The 27,745-nt window shown below is 41.1% G+C and overlaps 1 protein-coding gene across 4 annotated transcripts in view; it reads left to right on the top strand.

Moving 5' to 3' along the window:
• The window catches only part of DLGAP1 (DLG associated protein 1), a 219,123-nt gene that overhangs the window by 4,364 nt on the left and 187,014 nt on the right, over positions 1 to 27,745 (top strand). For 2 of the 4 annotated variants that reach the window (XM_065397969.1, XM_065397968.1), the window contains exons 1-2: positions 5,941 to 5,991; positions 12,891 to 13,105. In XM_065397969.1, coding sequence (XP_065254041.1) covers positions 5,941 to 5,991; positions 12,891 to 13,105 — 266 coding nt within the window. Of the gene's footprint in view, positions 1 to 5,940; positions 5,992 to 12,890; positions 13,106 to 27,745 lie in introns of those variants that run through there. The other 2 variants (XM_065397967.1, XM_065397966.1) reach the window with 1 other exon arrangement.

Raw genomic sequence — 27,745 nt, 5'->3', positions numbered from 1 at the left:
AAGGGCTGGGGGGTTGGATGGGGCGGAGGTTTGGGGGGGCAGTCAGGGGCAGGGAGAAGGGGGGGTTAGATGGGTCAGGGGGTTGGGGGAGCAGTCAGGGGACAGGCAGTGGTTGGATAGGCATGGGAGTCCCGGGGGTTTGTCAGGGGACAGGTAGGGGGTGGGGTCCTAGGGCGGAAGTTGGGGGGGGTCTCAGGAGGGGGCAGTTGGTGACAAGGAGAAGGGAGGCTTAGATAGGGGGTGGGGTCCCAAGGGGCAGTTAGGGGCTGGGGTCCCGGGAGGGGGCAATCAGGGGACAAGGAGCAGCGGTGCTTAGATAGGGGGTGGGGTCCTGGGGGGCAGTTAGGGGCAGGGGTGATCAGGGGACAGGGAGCAGGGGGGGTTGGATGGGTTGGGGTTTCAGTGGGGGGCAGTCAGAGGGAGTGGATGGTGGCAGGGTGGGGCTACCCTCCCTCCCTGTGGAGTGTCCTATTTTTTGAATGTTAAAATATGGAATCCCTACTCACAGCGCAGCTCTCCATTCACAGCAGGCTGCAGCATGAGGTCTCAGCTACCTCACTCCCTCCCCCTCTTTCCTGTTTGTAGTGGCCAAGGGAATGCTGGGAAATGTAGTTCTTTCCCTGCTCCAGGGCTGGCTCTATAGGCAGGGAGCTAACCAAGGAACTACAGCTCCCAGGGCCCCCTGTTGGTTCTCAGCTCCCATGCTTGATCCTGCCGCCCCTGCAAATGGGCTGCCCCAAGCACGTGCTTGCTTTGCTGGTGCCTAGAGCCGCCCCTGACTACATGATCCTTGGATGAGGCTAGTGTTTTATTTATGCAAACTGTCCTTGTGCTATAAATGTCTGAACACAATGGATACGTGACTTTTTTGTTCTACTGAATATTCAATGTGATTTTTTTTTTCTGTGAAGCTGCAGGCTTGAGTCTGGCATGGGTCACAAGTGAAATAGTTCTCTCAACCCTTCCCCTCACCCCATGCCTGCCTGTTTTTATGGCCTCTATTACTGTAGTATCAGAACACCTCATTATTTAGAAGTAGAAATAATGAGCAATAACAATCTCACTCTGTAGAAGAAATAACTTAAGTTTGATCATTTCAGTCTAGTCCCCAATTCGCATTTGTCCATATTAGAGATGGCTTAATCTCTGAAGGTTTGGAGTGTGGATTCAGAGCAGACTCCAAACCTCAGGTTGCTATCCAAACCTATGGATGTTCCTCAAGGACCCATTCTTTCCTCTTAATACAATCTTTCCTCTCTCCAATAGGCTCCAATAGTTGTAGGAAAGCTAAGTGGAAGTGGCTAGTAGGACCCCCTCCCAATTCCATTTTCTATACAAGTAGCTGTGAGTTCCCCTGTGCTGTTTTAGGGGGATGGCTGATAGACCACCTCTCCTCTCACCTGCTTTTCTGAGAGGGTGGTGTCTTGCCTACTGCCTCTGCCGCTTCCTATGGGGATGGTGTTTCTGGTAGACCTGCTCTGATAAAGTCCCAAGTGAAATATTATAGGGGCAGGGAAACTTGCCATCCCACCATTTCTACAGTAGTGAAAGGCAGATCCTCACTCTTAGGTCCTGCTACACCTGCTCCTTTACATCTCGCACTATTCTTAGGCTGATACTTCTGTGCTTCTGCAGCATAACTGGGGATGGAGACCGTGCACAGGCGCTTTCATTAATGTGGACTTTGGGAGAGAATAGATGATTCTTTTATGTGGGCATAGGGTAAATTAGAACTACCCCATCTCTTCTCTGGGAAGTAGGTGTGTGTTGGTGGGAGGGAAGGGAATGGGGTACAGTCTGGTATTGAACTTTTCCTTACCTCAAGAAAATATTCTGATTTGGTTCAGCTCTAGAAATGGTCCAAGCAGCGGAGGGCGGGAAATGGGAAGGAGCATTCTTATTTTATCCATGATAGTTCCCCATGCCTTGACAGTGAGATTTGTTAGGTAGTGGAAGTTTCCCAAGGCTTATGGTAGACAGTCCATTGGAATGTTCTAAGCTAGACATATCACTAGAATTTGCAATGTAGGAAGCAATACTTCCCTGGCCTAAAAACGGTCTAAATGCATAGATATTTTACCATTCTTAATTTTATGGATCTATGGTAATTCATGCACCAGCACTACCACACTACACAGTTAGTCTCTAATGATGTATTTACTGCTGGATATTCCCCATAATTGTTTTCATAGCCTTCGCCTATCTGTAAAGAGAGAAAAAAATGCACAGATTATTTTTCATATTTTCCCCCATTTTTTTTATTTGGGTCAGTCGTGTTTTTTCATGACACACTGTAATCATTTGTATCAAGATACACAGGATAGGGAAAGCAAGCTATTTATTTCCTGGCTTTAATTAGAGTTCACTAAGCTCTTTGGAGCAAAGACTATATTTTTCTTATGTGTTTGTACCGTGCCTTGCACAGTGAGGGCCTTGGCTGGGGGCCCCTAGGCACTACCACAGTATAAATAATAATTTTATATTCTTGGCATAGGGCAGCAGAAAAAGTAGAACTTTGCTGCTGGCAGCTACAGTTCAAGGAAGACTCAGCAATAGAAAAGTGGCAGGGTGGGGTGGGAAAGTGAGGTATCCAGTAGGTGAGAAATCCTATGCAGCTATCAACATACCGTGCTTTGTCCAGCAGCCCATGAACAAGCGACTTGGAAAAAAATCTGTGAAACTTGTAAGCCAAAAGGCTTGAGTATGAGATGCATATTTTCTAGTTTATTGTAGTTTGGATCTGGTAAAGAAGGGCCTGATTTGTCCCAGAGCCTATGTCTTATTTTCTCTTATGGCTTAGACCCTGTTGGAGGCCATCAACAATGTCCATAAACTACTCGGTGTAAAGAAACTCTTCTGCTTCAGTAAATCCTGCTTTCTTTTCTTAGGACCAGGCACCTCCTTTGTAAGATGATTCAGTAGGTATCCCATAGCTTCTCTGGTCCCATTTCTTTGTAAGGCTAAATTGAGTTTATTGCTTAACTTCCTGGTGCTAATCTGTATTGTGAGATATCATATTATTTGATCATTTAGTCTATTAAATCACCTGGTAAATTGTTTATTCTTCTGGGATAGTAATTTGTTTAAAATCTGTTTTGCTGGGTTTATCTGTGCACATTCATCTGAATTTGCAATCATTCTCTACTTGTTTTTCTTGTGAACTTTGTTTGCATTTCTGTCACGGTGAAGTGATTACTAAATTAATCTACTCAATGTGTCCTTGTCTTGCATACATATCTAGGGAAGATGCTATTTGTTCTCTGCTGCAGCTTACGTATCTAGAACTTGATTCTCCACTCCTTTCTTCCACTGAATGGTAAATCTATCCTTCACAGCTGCAATTTTCTTATCAGTTCTGCAAAACGGCTAAAGTTGAAGCCTCCTATTATCATTTTATCCTGATTTCTATTTCATACTTCTTAATAAAGCTGGTGAAATAATTGAAAAGAAAAATATACTTGCAAATAAAACACCAAATATAATAATGTGATTATATTATTCTCAGGTATTTGAACGATCTCCAGGTATTCATGAAAAAGTTTGTGAATCCCAAAAGTTTCATGAACTGTAGCATAACTGCAAAAAAGAACAGGAGTACTTGTGGCATCTTAGAGACTAACAAATTTATTTGAGCATAAGCTTTTGTGGGCTACAGCCCATTTCATCAGTAGCATAACTGGTTATTTATCTCACATTTTATACCAGAAAAACACAATTCACCCAAAAGTGATTTTTCAACCATGAAAATTGGTCATCCAACCTGTTGGTGAATGCTTATGAATAATGAGTAGATCTGTAGAAATTGGGATGGGTTTGTAAATGATTCACAAATGGGAGCTAAATTTGCAACAAATATGTTCATAATGAATAATTCAACCAGATCTTCTACTTAGGCATACATAGTCTTCAGCCTAATTCTGTATCTATCCAAGACACCTTTGCTGTGCTGTGAAAAATCTTTCCTATGAAAATAACCCATAAATATATATGGAGATATACCTATCTCAGAGAACTGGAAGGGACCCCAAAGGGTCATCGAGTCCAGCCCCCTGCCTTCACTAGCAGGACCAAGTACTGATTTTTGCCCCAGATCCCTAAGTGGCCCCCTCAAAGATCAAACTCACAACCTTGGGTTTAGCAGTCCAATGCTCAAACTACTGAGCTATCCCTCCCCCCCTTAGCAGAACATTGCTAAGTAATCCTGTCTTCCTCTTGCAACCTCTTTTTAAATTTACCCTACAATAACTTTCCATCACCTTTGTTATTGCAGTTGGTAAGGATGGCATCACTGTATATTTCACTTTAACAACCACCATTTTCTCATACAATTAGTTAAAGACTGGTCTTTGGCATAGCTGTCCCATTAGTTGCTCAGTACCCCACTGATGCAGGCCCTGTAAGTACCTAGCTAGATCTTCTATGACAATGTCCGCTCTTTAATGATTATGCCTGCAATTTTATCTGCCATTGTACTTGAGATTGTTGTTTCCCATCCACTAGTTCCTTCACAGTTCCATTACTTCTCAATGTTGGTGACTGTACACATATACACAATACATTGTTCTAATTTGACTTTTAGTTCCACTGTCCATCTTGCTTGAACATCCTTTCATTCCAACAGCATGTTTACCACTCTGTATAAAATTCTATCACTTGGATTTATGCCTCCTCTCAGCTGTGTGATGCCATATAGTGTTAATTATATAGTATAAAGGGGCCATTAAATACAGCTGTTTGAGTTATCCCATCATAAAGTACCTTAGAAGCTGTGAGATGTGTTTGTGGAAACTGTATCTAAGACATTAAAGTTGATGCCTGGTAACAACTCCAGTTGATACTAAGAGAGAAAACAGACTAGATGTGATCCCATCTCAGAACCCAGGACCTGATACCTTCCTATCACCATGAACACTGGGGATGTTCTAATCTGAATTTTGTGGATTGGGTCTTTCTATAGTGGGCCCAAACCAAACGCTATTCTGGACAACCCCATCCTCAGGGACAGTTTGGATCCAGATCTAAATCTGGTCTGAACTCTACAATGTGGGCCCATTTCTAATGGAGACATGTACAGTAGTTTGGAGATAAATGTTGAAAGTGATGCTTCTCTTTTTAAGGGTGGGGAGTAAGGAATATTTCTGCTATTTTAAATTAAGCTTCTTATTCCAAGATTGAAGTAGAGATCAAAAAGCACCATAACTGCATTACCCAATGCAGGCAGACTGGTCTAAGCTAAGAACAGTATGACTCAGTCTTGTTGGTCTTGGCTGTTAGGAATCTAATACGAGTTTTTCCCCATGTAAAGATGCATACAGGTATTTCAGTCAAATGAACTGATTTTAAAATAGAACCTCATTGCTAAAATCCCACAAGTTGAAACAGTTGGCAAGAATATTGCAGATATTTGATTTTCTCTAAATGGAAATAACCTACATATCTGCTTTTCTGAAAACTGCTGAAGGTTATTTTTAAATACAGTAAAACATATAGTGTTAATTATATCTTAAGTCCTCCTTTTTTGCATATTTCAGTGACTCCTAAAACATGCACATTGAAAGGATGCTGTGATATTCACTTTTGTTGTTCTAAGAATTCAGTGTTCATGATTGCCAAGAATAGACCTAGAAAGTGGAAGAGGGCAATTGAATTTTCTCTAACATACAAAATAGCCATAATAACTGCTAGGAGAACCAAACTGCATGGGTTTGAAAATCTGCACTGAGGAGTCATTAAGTATTGTTCTTAGTTGTGTGATTTCATTTCATTAAGTATTTGCATACTAATAGAAAGCTAAAGTTACGAGTCTACTGTTGAGTGATGGCCAGCCACTCCCCTCCAGCCCTTGTGTTTACTTCCAGTCACCCACATTGCATTGGCAAAGCACAGGGAGAAGCTTAATGCTCTCAGCTGCAGTAACCCAAATCAAAATTGAGATGAATAATGAACTTAATTTGCCAAAAAGACAGTCTGTTTGATATTTCATCTAATAAGGTAAGTTAATAAACATTCTAGGCAACAGAAAGGAAAATATTCTTTTTTTTATTGTTTAAAGCCTGAATAAAATCCATATTTTTATCCTCACATGCTGGAGTTTATTTCAAATTTCATCCAATGTGTGAATTAGAGATGAATAATCTAGCACTTGAATGCCACTATATACCTGTCTTTTGTTTATTTGGGGACCCAGAAATATACATAAGAAAAATCCAGCTTTTTACACAAAAAGAATACGAAAAGAAATTTACCAGTCACCGCAAGCTTGCTAATGATAAATTTAGTCTCTTTCAGAGCAAAATAAATTTAGATAAAGATCAGAGCATGTAAATGGCACAGCAAATGCAACTGAAACCAGTGAAGGGATTGGCTATTGACTGTATGTGTTTTGCATGGTCTGTTTATGGTACAGTAAATCTAATAGCTGATGTTTGAGCAGAAAGAAAGAAACCATAGTCAATATTATTTTTCATACTTGTAAGGAACATTATATTTCTACGTGATTACTTATAATGGAAGTGGTGTGTTTCATTAGCTGACCCAGTTCTGAGGCCTCTGTTAGGTGCTATTTTTCTTCCTTACATTTGTTTTCTATTTCATCAGACTTTTTTGTTTAATTAAAGCACATTCTTCGTTATTAGTTCTGTAAAGAATGAAAAATCACTATGAAAGATCTCACTTTAAATTTATTAAAGCCCACTTGCAAAATAAAATACCTCTAGTCTCCATATTATTTTGTTTAACAGCTTGATAATAAAAATGAGATTTTAATTAAAGAGGGGACATTCTTTGGATTTGGCTTTTATTTTCCACTGTTCTCTCTATATTTCTCTCTGTGTCCCTCCTTCTCCCCCTCTCTTCTGGAAATAAAAATATTCTGTGTGATGCAGGATGGTTTAATTTAGTTAGGCTGTAGTATAATATTCCTAATGCTGGAAAAAATTATACTGTTGAGGCAATTGGATATTACAATATGCTTAAACGTTAAAGAAAAGTGAAGGTACTTTCTCAGGTATAGAGATCTTATTCCCCTGCATCTTCAAAGGCAGCAGCCACTATCTACACATACTTACATGCAGCATAGTATTTGACCTTACAAGATACATGCTGGCCATCAAAAGTTGCAAGAGCTGAGCAAACCTCCCAATCAGAAAAAATGATCTGAAAACTCACATAGCCACCTTTCCTCAACATTTCCCCAGTACCTTTGGATGCTCAGCACTGTAATATGTGACACCGTATCTGAGAATGTAATAATAAGGCCCTTGGAAATATTATTGTTTGTTTTATTTTTGGTTATATATAGTCAATTTTATTTTTAGTTCTCTAAGGACTGAGTACTCAATATATTTTTTCCCCACAATCTGAAACATTTTTCTGTGACAGCAGATGATATCAGTCTACTAAGCCACAGAAGCTTTTTGCTTTAAGAGGCTAAGTAGAGGCAATAAGTAAAAAAACAAAACCCAGCATTGATTTGAAATACTTTTAGTAAATTACTGTTTATATTAAAAAGATGTGTAGAAGTGGCAATACAAGAAATACATCTAATGTTGTTGAGTTTTAAAAATAAGGATCTGATACGTAGTAGGAGTTTTGTCTAGTAGGTAGGACAGAGGGTTGGGATTCAGCTGGACTCCTGAGTTCTATTTCCGCTCTGCCACAAACACATTTTTTAAGATTGTGCTTATATCGCTTCTACCGAAATTATCAGATTTGGATGCCTAAACTTAACGTGTAAATCTATACTAGATCAGCTATAATAGGGACTCTCTAAATGAGCTCTGAAAATTAGGTCACTTATTTTAGAGCTTAAGTACTGTGTTGATTTAGATACCTAACTTTATACGAAGTATGAAAATGTTGGCCTAAATGCTCTATGCCTCAATTTACCCATCAGCAAAGGGGGAATAATAATAATGCCTAGCATGTAAGGGGGTTGTGTGGTTTAATTTATTAATGTTTGTGAAGCACTTTGAGATCGTTTCATATAAGGTGTTATAGAGACATAGCTAATAATAAATTAAATGTCAACTACTTTATCAGCATTTTTCCCCTTGCAAATGCTCTGATTCATCACTGTGATACAGTTTTACCCTGACAGGTTTAAGAGTGTTAGCCGTGTTAGTCTGTATCAGCAAAAACAACGAGGAGTCCTTGTGGCACCTTAGAGACTAACACATTTATTTGGGCATAAGGTTTCGTGAGCTAAAACCCACTTCATCAGATGCATGGAGTGGAAAATACAGTAGGCAGGTATAAATAGACAGCACATGAAAAGATGGGAGTTGCCATACCAAGTGGGGGGTCAGTACTAACGAGCCAATTCAGTTAAGGTGGAAGTGGCCTATTCTCAACAGTTGACAAGAAGGGGTGAATACCAAGGGAGGGAAAATGACTTTTGTAGTGCTAATGAGGCCAATGCAGTCAAGGTGGCCCATTTCAAACAGTTGACAAGAAGGTGTGAGTATTAGCAGAGTGAAATTACTTTTTGTAGTGACACAAAGATACAACCGCATTTGCTCCAATCTCTGAGACAAACACCTACAGGATCTCTATCCTTCTTGTCAATTGTTTGAAATGGGCCACTCCATGCATCTGATGAAGTGGGGTTTAGCCCACGAAAGCTTATCCCCAAATAAATCCGTTAGTCTCTAAGGTGCAACAAGGACTCCTCGTTAGTTTTACCGTGGTGTAACATGATTAAAATCGATAGAATTACTCCATCATAAAACTGGAGTAAGTAGTGAATCAGGTCCTGCATAATATAATAATATAATATTTTCTGAGAAAATTGATACCTGCAAAGCAAAAATGAAAATCGGCTTAAACAGATTTCTGCAAGCAAGCTAAGCAAACTATATAAGCATTCGGGGCGGAGGGGGGGGGTGAGTTGTAACTAGTACCACCCCTTTTTAATGAATGGTTATTTTTGTGAAATTGTCTTTGTACTTCCTTGTTCACTGAAGCTTGAACAGTATGTATCATATCCTGACTTCCCAAATGCCATGAATTGAAATTAGACTTCTCTTTGTGGTACTGCATTCTGGGTTATCACATAACTCTGTGTTTAGCTCAGTTTTTCCCTTACCATATTTTCAGGGGTGCTGTAACAATTTGTATAGTGGGGATGATGAGAGCCATTGAACCAAACTGCAAACCCTGTATCTGAGGGAAACCACTTCAAGCCAGGGGGTGCGGCAGCACCCTCAGCACCCCTAGTTCCAGCACCTATGTATATTGTCATTTTCTTTGTCAAATATGGACTTCCCCTACCAGCCTCAGTGTAGTAATGGTACTTGAAATTTTTTACCTCCTTATTTTTGCACCAGCAAGTTCCCCCATTCTGGAATTGTTCAGACAGCAGTAACCAGTTGTCTTTTTGGTGTCCTTGGACTTCTGAATTCTCAGTCTGTACCTTCACATCTCATAGCTCTGCAACAGCAAAGTGGATGTTAACAAGATTGTTTGTTGTTTTTCACTAAATAAGCCTGTGTCACTGAGCTAGGAGAGCCTAGACTTCTGAATGATGATCTGATGCATTGTGTTCACGTGCACACACATACAGCTAACTTTTCAAAGCTGGACAGGACTCCCATTTGTGCATGGAATTACATATTTGCATGTGTAAGTATGAGCTTATGTGGCAAACCCATTGCAACCAGCTTCGGAAACTTGTTCAATAGTATCTAAACCACTGGGATAATCTTTGTGACAAAAGGCACTGTATGCACTAAGACATCGAATTTCTTAAGTTGTTGTGTTAGAGTTATGGTTCCCACAACAACTATGTCTCATCTATATTACAGCTAAATACTAAAACATTACATCCAACTATACATACAGTATGCAAAAACTACAGGCGCACAACTTGGCTGAGATATGGGTGATGTGTATTAACTTTGAATTCCCGGACTTTTGACCAATTAAAAGTCTCAGCCTTAATGTTGCATTAATATAGGTTTTTAATTTAATGCAGTATAATTTGTTTTTAATTAATTTAGTATAACAAGGTGAGCATTGGCCTGCTAAACCCAGGGTTGTGAGTTCAATCCTTGAGGGGGCCACTTAGGGATCTGGGGCAAAATCAGTACTTAGTCCTGCTAGTGAAGGCAGGGGGCTGGACTTGATGACCTTTCAGGGTCCCTTCCAGTTCTATGAGATAGGTATATCTCCATATATTATTTGGGGGGCGGAGGGATAGCTCAGTGGTTTGAGCATTGGCCTGCTAAACACAGGGTTGTGAGTTCAATCCTTGAGGGGGCCACCTAGGGATCTGGGGCAAAAATCAGTACTTGGTCCTGCTAGTGAAGGCAGGGGGCTGGACTCAATGACCTTTCAAGGTCCCTTCCAGTTCCAGGAGATAGGATATCTCCATTAATTATTATTATTATTAAAATCAAACATAATGAATGGAAATTAAACAGAAATGATTTATGAGGTAAATGTTCCCTCAGAGCATCCAGATGTACTGTACATAATATGACTTTAAATAATCTTTATCCTAAGGGTGACTAGAAATCTATTTTCCTGAGCTTTTCTTATATGTTATAAAGTTCTTGTGAGGTGTCCCAACTTTTCATTCATGATGTCAACAAGCCCTGATTTTACTAATCTTGTGTCAACTTCTTTTGAACAATTTGGAAACTCAACTCTTTACTCCCAACACAGGAGATAGGGGGAAGGGGTGATTTTGCATGCTTTTAGGTGTATTTGAGAAATGCTGAGGGTATGGACTGCATGCATTTTATTTTATTTACCCTAGAAACGGTGCAAGAAGCTAAGGTGAAAAGGAGATTTGTGTGTGTGTCATAAGTGTACTGGTGAAAAAGCGTAAAATACTCCCTATTTCTATAGGCTGTGGATCCAAAGTCAAAGCCAATATCAAAAGATATGTACATATACAAATATACACACACAAGAAGTGGGCATGAACTGGAACTCCAAATTTGGAGATAGGTGTATCATCTTCAGGGCATCAGCTCTAAATCAGTCTCTGGGGTGTTAATATGAAACCAAAGCTGGATTTGGGCCTAATTTACAGTTCTTGTTTGGTTTCTTAACTCCTGATCTCCAGATGGCCCACCTTCCCTTTATCTGGTACCTCCTGCTGAAAGTACCTTCCTTTCAAGTCCCCCACCAGTTACTCAGAAGGAGAGGGGTGGAAGAGAGATTTATTTAAATGCGTGGGTTTTTTTTCCCATAGGGCAGTGTAAATGTACGTGGGATTGTATAATAGGTGAACTAGGCGCAACCCAAAATATGTCTCTTCTCTGAAGAGCTTAAATTCCTGAGACATTAATAGGTACAATAGAGTGCAACACAATACAAAACAAACTCAGTGTGCTGTGTGGACATTTGAACTGTAAAGCTTCACAGAACTAGAGTTTTCAGGACAGTAACTGGGAATTATTTCAAGGATATAGATGGGTGTAAAAGAAGGCATGAAGAAAGAAGTGTGCAAAGGAGTAAGGAGCAGTCAGGAGAGACGCTTGAGTGGTAAAAAGAAATTATGGCAGAGAGAGAGGCAAGAGTAGACTTATGGGGTGAAATCCTGACTCCACTGAAATCAGTAGCAAAGCTCCCATTGACTTCAGTAGGGCCAGGATTTGCACCCATGGGGTACTTTGGAAGAGAAACAGAAGCTTAATACAGAAGAGGAGAAGGAGCCAGTATATAAGAAGCAATGCACACTCAGTAAGCTGCATTGAAAGTTGTGTGTTGTGGGATCACATTTAACAATTTATGTAGCACCAATTTCCACATGAAAAGGGACTACAGATTGTAATCCCTATTGGGGGACACTACTATTCAAATGTTGTAGGTCAAATTTTGACCCCTAAAATTTGACAGTGTCCATTTAGTATAACATGCAATGGTCACTGTGTGAGCCATATAAATTGCCTTTATATGTTGATCGCAGTAAAGGGAAGGAGAAAAGAATAGGTGGAAAAACTAAAGATTACAGGTACTTTATTTCTTTAAAATGTTGCCTACTTGCTTTTATGATTTTGGAGCATCTACTCAAATTACACCAATCTGGAAAAATTGGGGTGCTGCAATCAAAGAACTGACTGCAGGACCACTCCTTCAGTCACCCTATTCCACTTCACATCTGCTCTCATTTCTACTGTTGTTCAGGCAGGCATATGTTTTCTCAACTTCACATCCCAAGATGATGGCCTGTAACCCCAGGGCAATAGGAATGGGAGGCAAGGCATGGACAAAGCAGCTATCCTCATGGAATTTCCAAAATTGTCTGAAAACACATTCTCATTGTGATGATTTTCTATAAACAAGGAGCAAATGTAATGTTTGGATAAATTTTATTTTAGATTAAAGGAAATAACAAGGAGAAAGAACAAATATAAAGTCACCATAAGAGAGGAGGTGGATAGGTGTGATTTTGAACACACAGCCATTTTGAACTTCTGAAACTCAGAGGGAGCATCCCTGCAGGCAGACTATTGGGTTCACTTTACTATAAAAGGTGCAGTACATAGAAAACAGGCTTAGAGTCACACAACTATCTATGCTGCTTCATTACATTTAACATGCATCTAAACTGGAAATGGAAAGTAAGGCCTTCTGGCGTGGAATATATCCTGAACCCAAACCCTAGGGTTGGGTTCAGATCAGAACATACACCCACCCCGTTAGAAGAGATTCTGATTCAAGAATCTAGATTTGTCCCCTCTGTACCATGCAAAGGGCTGACCCTTTTCTTCCCTGCAAATATGTTAACTGTACTGGAGCCACTGGGCTTTACTTAGAAACCCAAGATCAGAGTCATATATCCTTTCAGTGAAAGCTCAGCTGCAATTTACTGTTTTCTAATCTTACTGTTGCTATAGAAGAAGGTATATTGAATATGTGAATTGTGTTTATTACTCTAGGTTCCCCAAGATGAATGGAGCGGGTACGCTCCACAAGGCAAAGATGACGAGATTCCATGCCGGCGGATGCGCAGTGGCAGTTATATTAAAGCCATGGGGGACGATGATAGCGGGGACTCAGACACCAGCCCGAAGCCATCGCCAAAGATTGCAGCACGAAGGGAGAGCTATCTCAAGGCCACCCAGCCCTCACTTACGGAACTCACCACTCTCAAGTAAGACATTGTCAGAATGAACCACTGAACCTCAGAGAAACACATTTCTGTTCCTCTCTCTTTTCTCCACTTTCTGGACCCCAAGTAAGGAAAGCACTTAAGCACGTGTTAAAGTCCCAATTAAGTCCTCATAAATGATTTCCTGAATGGGGTGAACTTTAACACATGCTTAAGTGCTTTCCTGAACTGGGGTGCTAATGTTTAGGATTCAAACCAACAAAGCACCTAAAATCATTGATTTCCATGATACTGCTCACATGCTCAAAATTACATACATTCTTTAAACACCTTGTTGAATTAGAACCTTATGTGCCATATTCCACAAGCCTTACTGTGTATGTACTTCTGCAAGTGTGAGTAAAATTTAACATGAGCGAGGCATGTGAAATTAGACCTAAATCAGTCTTTGTAAATCCTCAAAGAGGGTTTTGACAGTAAGCCCTGAAGAGTGAGCATTGTAAAATAGAGAAGTCCATACCCATTCAAAAGTACATTATTATTTAATTGAGAACTATGACCAAAAAATTAAGTCTGAGAATTGCTTTAAAGAGACTTTGATAAAAAAAACAATGAAAGAACAAGAGCCCATTGCTTCTGCCACTGAAATCAGTGGCAAAACTTCAACTGATTTACATCAAAGCAGGATTTGACCCAAACTAACTGAAAATCAAATAGTTGCTAGCTAATGTTTCGAACATTCATTCTGAAGATTCTTTCTGAGAATGTCATAACATTTTGTAAAATATTTTACCAGCTGGGACCCAAAGTAAAAATCCTTAATAACACAAATTAATTATTTGAAAAATGTTGTTGTTGTGGAAATTGAGGGAACATGTTACTGATTACTATGCAATGCACTACAAAAGAGGGGGAAATGAACAGTACCCAAGCAACAACTCAGACAGGAGAGTGAGCCAAAGCATCTAATAAGGAGACCGAAAACATGTGTACACTTCATAATTTTGGGAGGCATTGAGATACCAAGGTGGCAATCACTTATCAGAAGATGATCGACCAGATTATATTAAATTAGATTAGATTAAGTTAAATATGTCCAGTTGAAGGGAGTAACTGCAAACAGGTGGCAGTAGCCAGGAAACTCTAGTGTAACATTTCCCTAGATTTATATTAGGTGAAAAGTTTCTAAATGAATTATTATTTCCAGGGAAGCAGGAATATCTGCCAGATGCTAATTCAGAATGTACGGCTCCCAACGTTGCTAATAGCAGTGGAGCAGAACTGTTGTTAGCAATACTGGGAAATCATGAAATGTTTTCCGAGTGTTGGCAGGGCAATTCAGCAGCATCCAGGATCAGTGTCTGTTATTCCCTGCCCTTTGGCTTCTTCTCTCCTGGAACTCTAGATACTGTTCACATTCTCTCTGTGGCCTTGTGTTCAGGTTTCAGAAGCCTTAGTTTGCAGAATTTGTTACTGAACATCTTTTTCCCTTGTGGCAGCAAAGCCATGTTCTGGCCTGGGGCTCCATGGCCTAATCTAAAAGGATTCCAGTTACTCTCTTGCTTCTTTATTTTATTGGGCTCAGTATTACAAAATGCTGAGTACTCTGGCCCTGATCCAGTAAAGCACTTAAGCACCATGCTTAATAAGCATACGAACAGTCCCACTGAAGTCAACATGCCACCAAAATGATATAAATGGAAGAAAAGTTGGGAGCAAAAAGAGAACAAATTACATATTAGAAAAAACAGAAATCTATTACTCCTCTCCCCTCTCCCCCCATCCCCCAGTAAATGGATGGCAAAGCTACAAATAGAACCCAGTTTAACTGTCACTTTTGTTCTGTGGGTTCATCTGAGTGGCCATGAATCAATTAAGCATAGATTTCACTGGTGTTTTTGGCTCGCTAGCAACACCAAGATTGATCAACTTCTGTCTGTCTGTCTGTATCTCATCAGAGTATTAGAGTGCCATTGTGATATTGTCCAGGTAACTACGTTTTTAATTGAATTCACTGAGCACTAGATTGTACCTAGCTGTCATACACCAATGCAGAGGAGTAGGGGTGAAGAAGTACGGATCTTGAGTCCAAGCCCTGTTCAGAGAATGGTTGCTGCTCCCACCCATAAAGTGACTAGGACCAGGGAAAAAGGGGGCAGGGAGCAGGCAGGCTCTTCTCGTATATGCCAGCCCACACAGCTGGACAGACTGGGGAAAGTAACCTGCACCCTCTTCACGGCCACAGTAAATTACCCTCCTTTTGGGATAAGAAGAGTGCCTTGTGAGGAATTTTGACACTCACAGTCACAAATCCACCCTGGTTATATCCGGTGCCACTCCTGGGGTTAGCCATGAATAAGGCTACGTTTATGTCATGGAGGTCATGGAAGTCACGGAATCCATGATGTCCAGAGACCTCCATGACATTCTCTGCTTCAGCCCCAGGGGCTGCAGGACTCTGGAATTGACAGCCAGCGGGACTCTGGCAGGGTTCCAGCAACAGGCGACAGCAGCAACAAGTGATAGGGGGCCCCTGCAAAGTTCCAGCGATGGGCAACAGCCTCACGCGGTGGGAGTGGGACGCCTCAGGTGAGCAGCTGGGGTGTCCCAATTTCTCTTTGGGAAATTTGGTCACTTTGCAGCTCCCAGCCACCGTGGGTGGAGAGGAAACCCCACAGCTCCCAGCCACCACGGTGGTGGGGGAAACCATGGAGCTGCAGCAGCAAAAGTCACAGACAGGTCACGGCTTCCATGAATTTTTGTTTATTGCCCATGACCTGTCCATGACTTTTACTAAGAAAACCATGACAAAATCTTAGCCTTAGTTATGAACATTTACAGCCAAAGTCTCTGTAATCTCTACATGCAGTTTATGCCCTATCTCTTACGCAGGGCTTCATTGGACTTCAATACCACCAACCCCAAGTATGCAAGAAAAACTCTCATGATGGGCTTTAATACATGTTGGGATTTTTACAATTTGGCTTTGGAGATGTTAAAAATAATAAAATTTAGGTTCATTTTAGTTGCCTTCTGGTGTCGCAGCTTTTAGGGTTCACATTTTCAAACCCTTTTCTCTGCAGCCAAGAGAGCTAGAAACCTACTTTTTAAAAATGAAAGCTGAGCTCAATCAGGATCTAGGGCTCTGAGAAATACTCCAAATGTCTTGAGAGTCACAGGAAAATTGCTAGCACTGGTACATGTATTGTAAAGTGATTCTAGATTGGTGAATTGACGTAAATCTGTAAAAGAAATGCTGTTCCATAAAAGAGAATGGTGTACTTGCCTGAGATTTAAGCTAACAATTGTTTCTCCCTGTTCTCTGCAGAACCTCACAGCTGTAATAGTGAATCATAACTCACTGAACCAAAAAAACCCCTAAAATTAGTATAAGATGCCTAGGGCTACAGCTTTTAATTTTTTTTAACTTATGTCTCCTCTGTTGTCTGTGATTAGTGACAAAAGTATCCTTCTGAATTTCCCTCATTAATTTCCCCTCTCCTTCTCTTGTCTCGGACACCTCATCTGAGATAGTGGTCATTGGTCATTGTTAACAATGTCGTATTCTTGACATTAGTAATGAATAGACAAGAGGACAAATTCAGACCCTCTGTCACAAGGAGATGCTAATTGTGCCTTTCCATACGAGCCTGATCCACTCTGACCCAGGGGAAGCCGGGTGTTGTTTCCATTACTGTCCTTCCCTGCGGTCCATTGAGGAGGACAGCTTTAGTTTCTGCAGGGAGTTTCATAGGCTCAGTGGAGACTGCTCAAAGTCTACAGTGAATCAGCACATCCCACCGAAGCTCTTGCCACATCCTCTCTTAGGCCAAAGTTTTCCACTTCTGGGGGCAGTACCTGCATAGTACCTGTCAGAGAGTGGACCTAAACACCTTGCACCACCACAAACCCCACACTCAGGTGGACTTTATGACGAGACACTATCAGGATTGGTACTGACTTCTTCTGATGAAGCCCTTGGAATATATCGGACCCAAAGTCCACGGTCAGTTCCAGGAACACTAAAACTCACAATACAAATGCTGTTTGGTGTGAGGTTAAAATACTCCACATCAAGTATGCTCCCTCCTGGACATAGGAGAGGCAAGGTTAGTAAAAATGAATGGAATTAATTAAAAAATAAAAACACAAGTTCTCTGCACCACTTAAAAAGGGTTTTAGTGAAATCTAAGGTGCAAAGCAGCAGAAATGTATGTGGTAGCCAGAGATTAAAAAAAGGGGGAGGGCAGGAGCTTTGTTTTCATTATGGCCTCAGTTTAGAAAAGTACTTAAACCTGTGCTTAACTTAAAATAAGTTCTTTTTAAGTCCTTTTCTATTCAGGAAAGCATTTAAGCACATGCTTAATTTTAAGCACCTTTAAATCCCATTGATGTCATAAACTTATAGGCTTTGATGAAGCAGTATCTAAGTCACTAACATGGAAAAAAATGTAAAAAATATTTTTCCTTATTATCTACTTTTCAATATGAAATAATGTTAAATAGAATCGTTTTCTGACAGTCCAGATTGGCATTTTGTGTGAGATCATGCCACACCGTTGTCAGGGTCTTAATGTGTGAAAAGTACTACAGTATTTCTTTTAATGAGATTTTTTGTGAAAAGGATTCAATTAATCTCTGGGAACTGAAGTCTGCTCCATATAACAAGCCCCATCCAGTCCAGTCAGTGGCAGTGCAAGCAGGGCCAGTGCTACCATTAAGGCAAACTAGGCGGTTGCCTAGGGCGCCAAGATTTGGGGACACCAAAAAGCGGTGCCCCCAATTTTTTTTTTTACCGCGTTCCTGGGCTGGGCTGCCGGCGGCGCGCTGACACGTGCGGCTCAGACTCCCTCTCCCAGTGCAGTGGCCGCTCCACTTCTGCCGCCTCCCAGGCTTGCGGTACCAATCAGCTGTTTGGCACCGCAAGCCTGGGAGGGGAGGAGAATTAGAGCGGGGGCGGCGTGCTCGGGGAGGTGGCGGAGCAGATGTGAGCTGGGGTGGGGAGCTGCCGCACGGCTCTCCGGGGGGGGAGGAGATGCCGCAGAGGGGGCGCCTCGGCGGGAGGGAGCTGCCGCGGGGGGGGGGGGGACCTCAGGGCAGGGGGCGGGAGGGGAGCTGCCGCAGGGCTGGGGGCGGGGGTGCAAGGTGTAAGTTTCGCCTAGGGCGCGAAACTTCCTTGCACCGGCCCTGAGTGCAAGTTCCTTCTCACTGCTCTATTAATGACTCAATCTTGACCTAAAGGAGACCATCTCAGGGGTGTTGAGGATAGTTTATTTTCTGTGTGTGTTCATTCCTTGGCTTCCCTGATCAGTGGGTCGGTGAGGTTCTGTGGCCTGCAGTGTGCAGGAGGTCAGACTAGATGATCACGATGGTCCTTTTGACCTTTAAAGTCTTTGAGTTTGAGTCTTCTAAACCTACAGCTTTGATGGAAATAAGGCATAATTTTTAATGCTGAGAGTAATTAACCATTAGAACAACTTACTAAGGGTCATGGTGGATTCTCCATCACTGACTATTTTTAAATCAAGTTTGGATGTTTTTCTAAAAGATCTGCTCTGGGAATTATTTTGGGGGAAGTTCAGTGGCCTGTGCTTTACAGGAGATAAATCGATCACTATGATCCCTTCTGGCCTTGGAATATATGGATCTATAGTTTCAGTTTTGTGAACATGTCTGCTGGGGACTGCACTAAAGTCCCTAAATCATTTCACATAGGCTACCTAGCAGTGGTGTGATGCACAACAAGTTGCTTCCTTTGGTCACTGTTGATTCAGGCTAAATCTGTACACAGATAAAAGACTTTATGGGAATGATCGAAAATCCATTCAAGTCAATGGAGACTCTCTTATTGACTTCAGTGGGCTTTGGCTCAGACCCTAAATTCCATTACCAATACCCTACAGCTGAGCTCCTCTCCCCTCCCCAGTCTTGTCTTTTCTAACAGTGAAGAAGAGAATGTGAGGGATGTGAAAGGAGTTGTTATAAAGAGACAGCAGTGGTAATGTTTCAGGGACTTTTTGCATTCCCTTCTGCTTGTCTCATCTCTCCCCCCACCGCCCCGTGTATGAACTCCTGTGTGACATCTAGTTGGTCTTAACTTTATCTTTGGGAGAAAAATGGGGCTGGTAACTTAAAGCCATCTCCCCTTTTGCTTTCATTGTTTTTTCATTATGTGGGATTTTTTTTGTCTCCAAATGCACTTTGCCTCACATTGGTCCCACAGCCCACACACTCCCTCCCACCTACCTACCATTGCTCACGCTCCTTCTCTTCCAAGAAAAGAAATGGTTTTCATTATCTGTTTCTTTTTCTATAAGTAGCAAGCTTTTAAAAGCACAACTGTGTCATATCTCCTTTATGTAATATGAAATTTATTTTCTGTTTTCTACTGATTTTTGTTGTTATACCATACAATCTCCCTCCTACAGTCTTCCTCTCATGCCATGGTTTCCATGTGGTTACAGAACGTGTTTCAAATGCTATGGGTAAAATTCTGAATAAAGCACAGCTTGCTGTGATCTCGAAATCCACACCTCCGCTGCTGCACTCCCATTATCCTACCAGGAAGTGAGAAGCTTTTTCTTTTCTTTGCTGGCAATAAATATCCCCTTGGATTTTAATAATTAACAAACTAGTAAAATCTGGCCCTACAGAAAAGGTGACATTTTTCTGCCTAGTTCTGAAAAATGGTAAATAGTTTGACTATTTTTTTGTTGTTGAACAGATAGAAACAGGATTTATTAATCTGACTTTTAAAGAATGTGCACAAAACAGGTGACTGATGTTCCTGGTGCATCTGTCCTGAACCAGCACCTTTCCCTTTATTATGTGCAGTCATCTTTAAATTATTTTAGTTATGGTAAGAAAAGTAGTATAAGGTATAAGGCAATCTTTATCCCCATCCATGTCTATCTGATCCAATGTGTAGGTAAAATATTCAGCGAAAGGTGCATATGTTCTCTTGATACCTGGAATCAAAGGAAGTTTTCTCTCTGCCTCCCTCCTATGCACACTGTTCCCCTTCTGCCCTTCTGAAAGACTGGCAATATCCTGTAATATACTGAACATACCTTATGGAATTAAGATAAGCTTTACTGAATTAGGGTTAATGCCTTTGGAGTATAATTATAAATGCAACTGTTTGTGTTGTTGTGACACTGAACGTACCCTCTCTAGCGGGGGGCGGGGGGGGAGCAGATGCGTATGTACTTCCTCCATTAGACACCTCCTTAGGAAGCTATGCATATACTAGTTCAAACTGGATTCTCCTGGGACCAACAGACAAAGAAGATTTTTGGATAAAAGCCTGGGGTTTAACCTGCCTCAGGGCCTTCTTCCTGTTCCAGCAAACAGACAGGACCCCTCCTCCATGGTCCCAGTCCTTATGGGAAGAATGGAGGGACTTGGCTTATTGGAGCCTCATAAGACTGTGTGCTTGTTGTGAGCTGAAGCTGTGATGAACTTGTGTAACCACAAGGATGCTCCCAGGGTGTGGTATAAAAAGACTACATTTGCCAGAGCTCATGTGAGAGTTGGGATAAATTCTGGTAAATGTATTAGCTAAGGCTGTCGATTAATCACAGTTAACTCACGTGATTAACTCAAAAAAATTAATCTCAATTAAAATTAATTGTGATTAATCGCACTGCTAAACAATAGAATACCAATTAAAATTTATTAAATATTTTTGATGTTTTTCTACATTTTAAAATATTGATTTCAATTATAACACAGAATATAAAGTGTACAGTGCTCACAAATACTTGCACTGTAAAAATGATAAGCAAAAGAAACAGTATTTTTCAATTCACCTCATACAAGTACTGTAGTGCAATCTCTTTATCATGAAAGTGCAACTTACAAATGTAGTTTTTTTGTTACATAACTGCACTCAAACACAAAACATTGTAAAACTTGACAGCCTACAAGTCCACTCAGTCCTACTTCTTGTTCAGCCAATTGCTAAGAGAAACAAGTTTGTTTACATTTACGGGAGATAATGCTGCCCACTTCTTAATTACAATGTCACCTGAAAATGAGAACAGGCATTCACATGGCACTGTTGTAGCTGCGTCGCAAGATATTTACGTGTCAGATGCACTAAAGATTCATATGCCTCTTCATGCTTCGGCCATTGTTCCAGAGAACATGCTTCCATGCTGATGAAGCTAGTTAAAAAAATAACGCATTAATTAAATTTGTGACTGAACAACTTGGGGGAGAATTGTATGTCTCCTGCTCTGTTTTACTTGCATTCCGCCATATATTTCATGTTATAGCCGTCTCAGATGTTGACCCAGCACGTGTTGTTCATTTTAAGAACACTTTCACTGCAAATTTGACAAAATGCAAAGATACCAATGTGAAATTTCTAAAGATAGCTACAGCACTCGACCCAAGATTTAAGAATCTGAAGTGCCTTCCAAAATCTGAGAGGAATGAGGTGTGGAGCATGCTTTCAGAAGTCTTAAAAGAGCAACACTCTGATGCGGAAACTACAGAGCCCTAACCACCAAAAAAGAAAATCAACCTTCTGCTGGTGCCATCTGACTCAGATGATGAAAATGAACATTCGTCAATCCGCACTGCTTTGGATCTTTATCGAGCAGAACCCATCATCAGCATGGACACACATCCTGTGGAATGGTGGTTGAAGTATCAAGAGACATATGACACTCTAGCGCATCTGGCATGTAAATATCTTGCGACGCCGGCTACAACGTTGCCATGCAAATGCCTGTTCTCACTTTCAGGTGACATTGTAAACAAGAAGCAGGCAGCATTATCTTCTGCAAATGATAAAGAAATTGCACTACGGTACTTGTATTAGGTGAATTGAAAAATACTATTTCTTTTGTTTTTTTACAGTGCAAATATTTGTAATAAAAAATAAATATAAAGTGAGCACTGTACCCTTCGTGTTCTGTGTTGTAATTGAAATCAATATATTTGAAAATGTAGAAAACATCCAAAAATATTTACATAAATGGCATTCTATTATTAACAGCACAATTAACTGCGATAAATTTTAATCGTGATAAAAAATTTTAATCACTTGACAGCACATTAGCATGTGTGTAGGTTTTTATAGGTTTTAATATGTTTTTTTCTGTAATGCTTTGTACCTTAATAAAGTAGGCTTGCTTAGAAAGAGCTGTCTGGTAATTTACAGCTATGGCAATTACAGTTATCCATCTCTGAAGAGAAAGCAAGCAGATGTCCTAGGGCAACATCTCTGTGCTGGGAATGACTCAGTGAAGGAAAGAGAGACAAGCTTTCGAGCTTACACAGAACTCTTCTTCTACGGCAACACTGTATGCAACAGTAAAGGAAAGGCAACTGTCCAGCCGGGGAATAGCCTGGTCAGAAGGGACAGAGACACATCTCCACCCAAGACAGGCAACAGCTTGGGAGCTGGAAGCTGAGTGGCTGCCTGTGCTGAACTACTGAGGGAATATACAGGTGCAATGGCCCTGAATTGTGACAGCCTCAATATACAAACTCTCTGTTTAAAACAAGGCTTCTGGCTGTGCTTGCCAAATTCAACATCCTGGCTAGTTTGGGGGCATAGGGTTACTGAAGCTTCTGGGATTTTACTTACCTCTCAGAATATGTTTTTAAAATATCACAATGTGGATACATTTCCAGTCATTTGCTCTACATTTTGGATTATATCTGATCAAAGCAGTGTTGCTTTGATCTTGTTTGATCATATATGTTGTGGAAGAAAGTCCAACTCCATCACCGATGCATTTACTTCACCAGTCTTGCAAAAGGAGAATTTACAAAGAGACGAGTAAGAGGAAATTCAGTCTCACAAATCCATACTTTTTTCAAGATACCATTTTATGGATAAGTTAGTTTTATTCATCCCAGTTGTATATACAGCATTACTGACCTGTATGCTACACAATTAGTCACATCAGTGATGATGAGAAAGTAACACACAGGAGAAGTAGCATATGTCTGGGGAAAGTGTTAGGAAGGATTTATAATTTACAGAATTCTGTTATGTAACTTACTTCATCAATGTGTCTCTTCCGGTGGCCTTCCACTTATCAATGTAAATAGTACTTTATAAATAGAATGAGCCAACACTCCCTTCTGCTAATCATAGGCTGGAAGCAATACATTAAAACTTATATACTGGGAACTGCTTATTATATACTTAGATAATGTGTGTGCGTTTGCGCGCGCTTATATAATGTGGGTGTGGGTGTGTGTTTTAGGATATAATCTCAAACAAGATGAGATGAGACTGAGAATCTCTGTGTCCTGGCTTCTAAGAACCTATACAACCACCTCAAACAATAATGATAAATTGATACAGAAAGAGAGAGAGATCACACTCCCAGTAATGGCAGTGGCAACAACAGACTTGTAGCAGAGATTGGCCTGGTCTTCTACCCCCTGATATCCCAAACCCACTGTTTCAGTGTACAGCGAGCTACAGTGGATATTCATTGACAGAATAAAATATTTCAATAATAATATGAACCCAAAGAAAATAATGGGGGCACTCCCACACACCTCCACAAAACTTAACATTTATATGTTTTTTTTTAAAAAATGGGCAGCTGATTAAAAATCATGAAATTAAGTCTCCCAACAGCTATTCAAGGGTTGGTCCTGGGTCTGTCCCTGGAGAACCAAACTGCAAGAGTCAGCTCAAACCCTGTTTCCTTTAGAGTGGTAGCCGTATTAGTCTGTATCAGCAAAAAAAAATGAGGAGTCCTTGTGGCACCTTAGAGACTAACAAATGTATTTGGGCATAAGCTTTTGTGGGCTAGAACCCACTTCATCAGATGCATGGAGTGGAAAATACAGTAGCAGGTGTGTGTATATATATAGTACATGAAAAGATGGGAGTTGCCTTACCAAATGGGGGGTCAGTCTAACGAGACAATTCAATTAACAGTAGAATACCAAGGGAGGAAAAATCACTTTTGTCCTAGTAATGATTGTGGCCCATTTCAAACAGTTGACAAGAAGGTGTGAGTAACAGTAGGGGGAAATTAGTATGGGGAAATTGGTTTTTGTAATGACCCATCCACTCCCAGTCTTTATTCAAACCTAATTTGATGGTGTCCAGTTTGTAAATTAATTCCAGTTCTGCAGTTTCATGTTGGAGTCTGTTTTTGAAGTTTTTTTGTTGAAGAATTGCCACTTTTAAGTCTGTTCTTGAGTGACCAGGGCGATTGAAGTGTTCTCCTACTCATTTTTGAATGTTCTAATTCCTGATGTCAGATTTGTGTCCATTTATTCTTTTGCTTAGAGACTGTCCGGTTTGGCCAATGTACATGGCAGAGGGGCATTGCTGGCACATGATGGCATATATCACATTTGTAGATGTGTGTGAACGAGCCCCTGATGGTGTGGCTGATGTAGTTAGGTCATATGATGATGTCCCTTGAATAGATATGCGGACAAAGTTGGCACCGGGGTTTGTTGCAGGGTTTGGTTCCTGGGTTATTGTTTTTGTTGTGCGGTGTGTAGTTCCTTTAGAAGCTCGTCCCTGGCTGCTTCTTCCCAGGGTTATTACTCTCCTGCCACCTGGACTCCTAGAGGGCAAACTTTGTATTGCAACATGTTGACATTTGCATCAGGACCCAGGTTGGGTTCAGATTTGGGCTGCATTAAACTTTACACCTAGAAAGCAACCCTTTGGGATAATCCACACTTCTGTATTATAAAATATAACCAAATAAACATACTAGCGGTATTTATTATTAGGCTGAAAAAAGCCACTGGAGATAGAAGGGCAGAGAGATACCAGGATCACTAGTACATGGAGCTATAACATCAGAACATCCTACATAATTTACACAGGTCTCGGAGAGTTTGCTCCGGTGTTAATTTGTGGAGGGAAGTGTTGGGATGGCAGGTGCACACACACTCAGCGCACACACCTGGGAGGAAGTGTGCTGCATTTGCACGATAAGGACCACCGTTGTAACGCAACAGCAACAGGATTATTTCTATATTAGCACATGAAACACATTTTGAAACTTGGGATGCTGCCCAATGAAAGGAGGGAAGAAGAGTGCCAAAAAGCTTATTGCATTGAAAATGTAGTAAGAGTCATTGTTGTGTGAGCTTTCATATCTGGGATTCTGTTTCGACATTATGCTCAATATTTCAGGAGAAAGGGATACAATAAGATAATGAAATAAATGTTTTTTACATTGTTCTCTGCTTTTTCTAAACTGATGTTTCTAGGGAGGAAGGAAGGCCTGGCATTTAAACAGTAGCAGTGGGATGGAGAGGAAGAAAAGGAAGGTAAAGAAAGATGTAGGAAGCCACTTTAGAATCAAATGGAAATAAGGAGAAGAGAAATGGAAGAGGGTAAACAGAAAATAAAAACCATCAGGAGAAGGTTAAGTAAATAAGGAAGGGACAGGGAAGAAAAAGAAAGAATAATACATTTTGCAGAATTTGTCAGACCTACTGTAGAATGGAGGGGGAACTTTGTACAGCTTGGAAATTACCTTCCTGCAAGTGCCCTGGGTGGTAGAGTAAGGTTCTCCCACTTTGTCGGCTGTAGTACAGAGGGGGAGAGTTTAATGGGATTTGTTTTCCTCTATCCCTCAGGCACTTTTGAAAATATCCCCTAAAACTTCTCAGGCCTAATGCAAACAAGTGGTTTCAAAAATGGAGAGTGAAATACTGGCCCCATTGAAGTTAATCATAAATATCTAATTGCCTTCAGTAGCCAGGATTTCAGCCAGGGGTGAGGAGAGGCAGAATGCAGGGAGAAAAGGTCTTCATCTTCACTCTGGATGTGTTTCTCAACACCAACAGGGCAGCCTGTTCAGTTTGCTTTCTTGTTGGGTGATTTTCAGTTAGGGCTCGGTACAAGAGGAATATTCCACTGAGTAGTTAGTATTAGTAAGATTTAATACTAGGCTTCAGTTTTATCAAGTCTTTAGTAAATGAGAGAGAGAGAGAGAGAAATATTTCGTTCTCGTTTTTCTTGGGTTTGTTTGGGCCTCACAAGAAAGAGAATGCAGCCTCCCCAAGAAGGCCAGATGCCCAATTTAAGAAACAAAGTTGGTTTTCAATAACCTTCCCAGCCCCAGTTACTGGCACAGTAATCCGTTGCTAAACTTTTTACTATCCTTATTACTTTGTCACTCATAGCAACCACCTCTTCTCTCTGTAAGGTAGAGCTCAGCCTGTTTTCAAGCTTTTTCTCCATTCAGACCGATGAGCCTAGAGATAGCTCAGTTAGGGTTAATAGATAAGAACATAAGAATGGCCATACTGGGTCAGATTAGGTTGACCAGATAGAAAGTGTGAAAAATCAGGACAGAAGGTGGGGGGTAATAGGCACCTACATAAGAAAAAGCCCCGAATATCAGGACTGTCCCTATAAAATCGGGACATCTGGTCACCCTAGGTCAGAACAATGGTCCATCTAGCCCAGTATCCTGTCTTCTGACAGTGCTGGTGCCAGATGCTTCAGAGGGAATGAACAGAACAGCGCAGTTATTGAGGGATCCATCCCCTGTCATCCAGTCCCAGCTTCTGGCAAATGTATAAGTGAAAAGAAAATTGAAGACAAGACATTTTGGGTGAAAAAATTACTAGGTGCTGAAAGCAGTTGTGGAGCTAGTGGTTTCTTGATGGCAGCTCTCATTAGTTTTATATATGTGATATGATATATTTAAGGATTAGAGAATATTGATTTATTGTGGGAACTTAGAATGAGACAGCCTTGGCAATAGGAGACCAACTATCGTAATTTCCCACTGGCAGCAGAACACAATTATTCTAGATGTAAAACATGTTTGGTCATTAAATCCTTGCTTTTACTAACAGGAATGTCAGGAACACTGCTCCTCTCTTGCAGGCTTTGTCTTCACTGACACTGGCGGTGGGGTTCTTACAATGAGACAGCTGGAAAGTCCTACTGGAGACAAGGCACTTGTAGTGTTTACTGTAAGGTAGCTAGGTGAGGTCAGCACTATATCCTTCCCTACCCATGGCCTAGTTTACCTCTCAGAACTACAATGCCTTGCCACCTCTATGTTTTTACAGCGGGATAGTACCATTAATGTTAGATGAATACTGTAAAATAATTCCCATCGATATCAAGTAGAATTTTCAATGAATTCATTTCCCCATTTCCATTTGCATTTGCTTTCTGTGAACACTCCAACTATCATGAGTTACTGACATGAATTTGGAGAGCACATTTGCACACAAGTGCTAATATTTGTGGAAACTGAATTTTAAATGTGTGTATAAGTATTTACACCAGGGATCGGCAATGTTTGGCACGCGGCTCGCCAGGGTAAGCACCCTGGCGGGCCGGGCCAGTTTATTTACCTGCTGACGCGGCAGGTTCGGCCGATCGCGGCCCCCACTGGCTGCGGTTCGCCGTCCCAGGCCAATGGGGGCGGCGAGAAGTGGCGCGGTCGAGCGATGTGCTGGCCGCGGCTTCTCGCCGCCCCCATTGGCCCGGGATGGCGAACCGCGGCCAGTGGGGGCCGCGATCGGCCGAACCTGCTGCGTCAGCAGGTAAATAAACTGGCCCGGCCCGCCAGGGTGCTTACCCTGGCGAGCTGCGTGCCGAACGTTGCCGACCCCTGATTTACACTATAAGTGCAAGCAAGTTGTGCAATTTGGGAACAGAAACAATACCATGCAACTTATGTAACCAATCATAACAAAGCAGGG

The sequence above is a fragment of the Emys orbicularis genome, chromosome 2 (assembly GCF_028017835.1).
Source record: "Emys orbicularis isolate rEmyOrb1 chromosome 2, rEmyOrb1.hap1, whole genome shotgun sequence".
NCBI lineage: Eukaryota > Metazoa > Chordata > Testudines > Emydidae > Emys > Emys orbicularis.
Note: the sequence above shows the minus strand (reverse complement) of the source record. Positions and strands in the feature narration are given on the sequence as shown.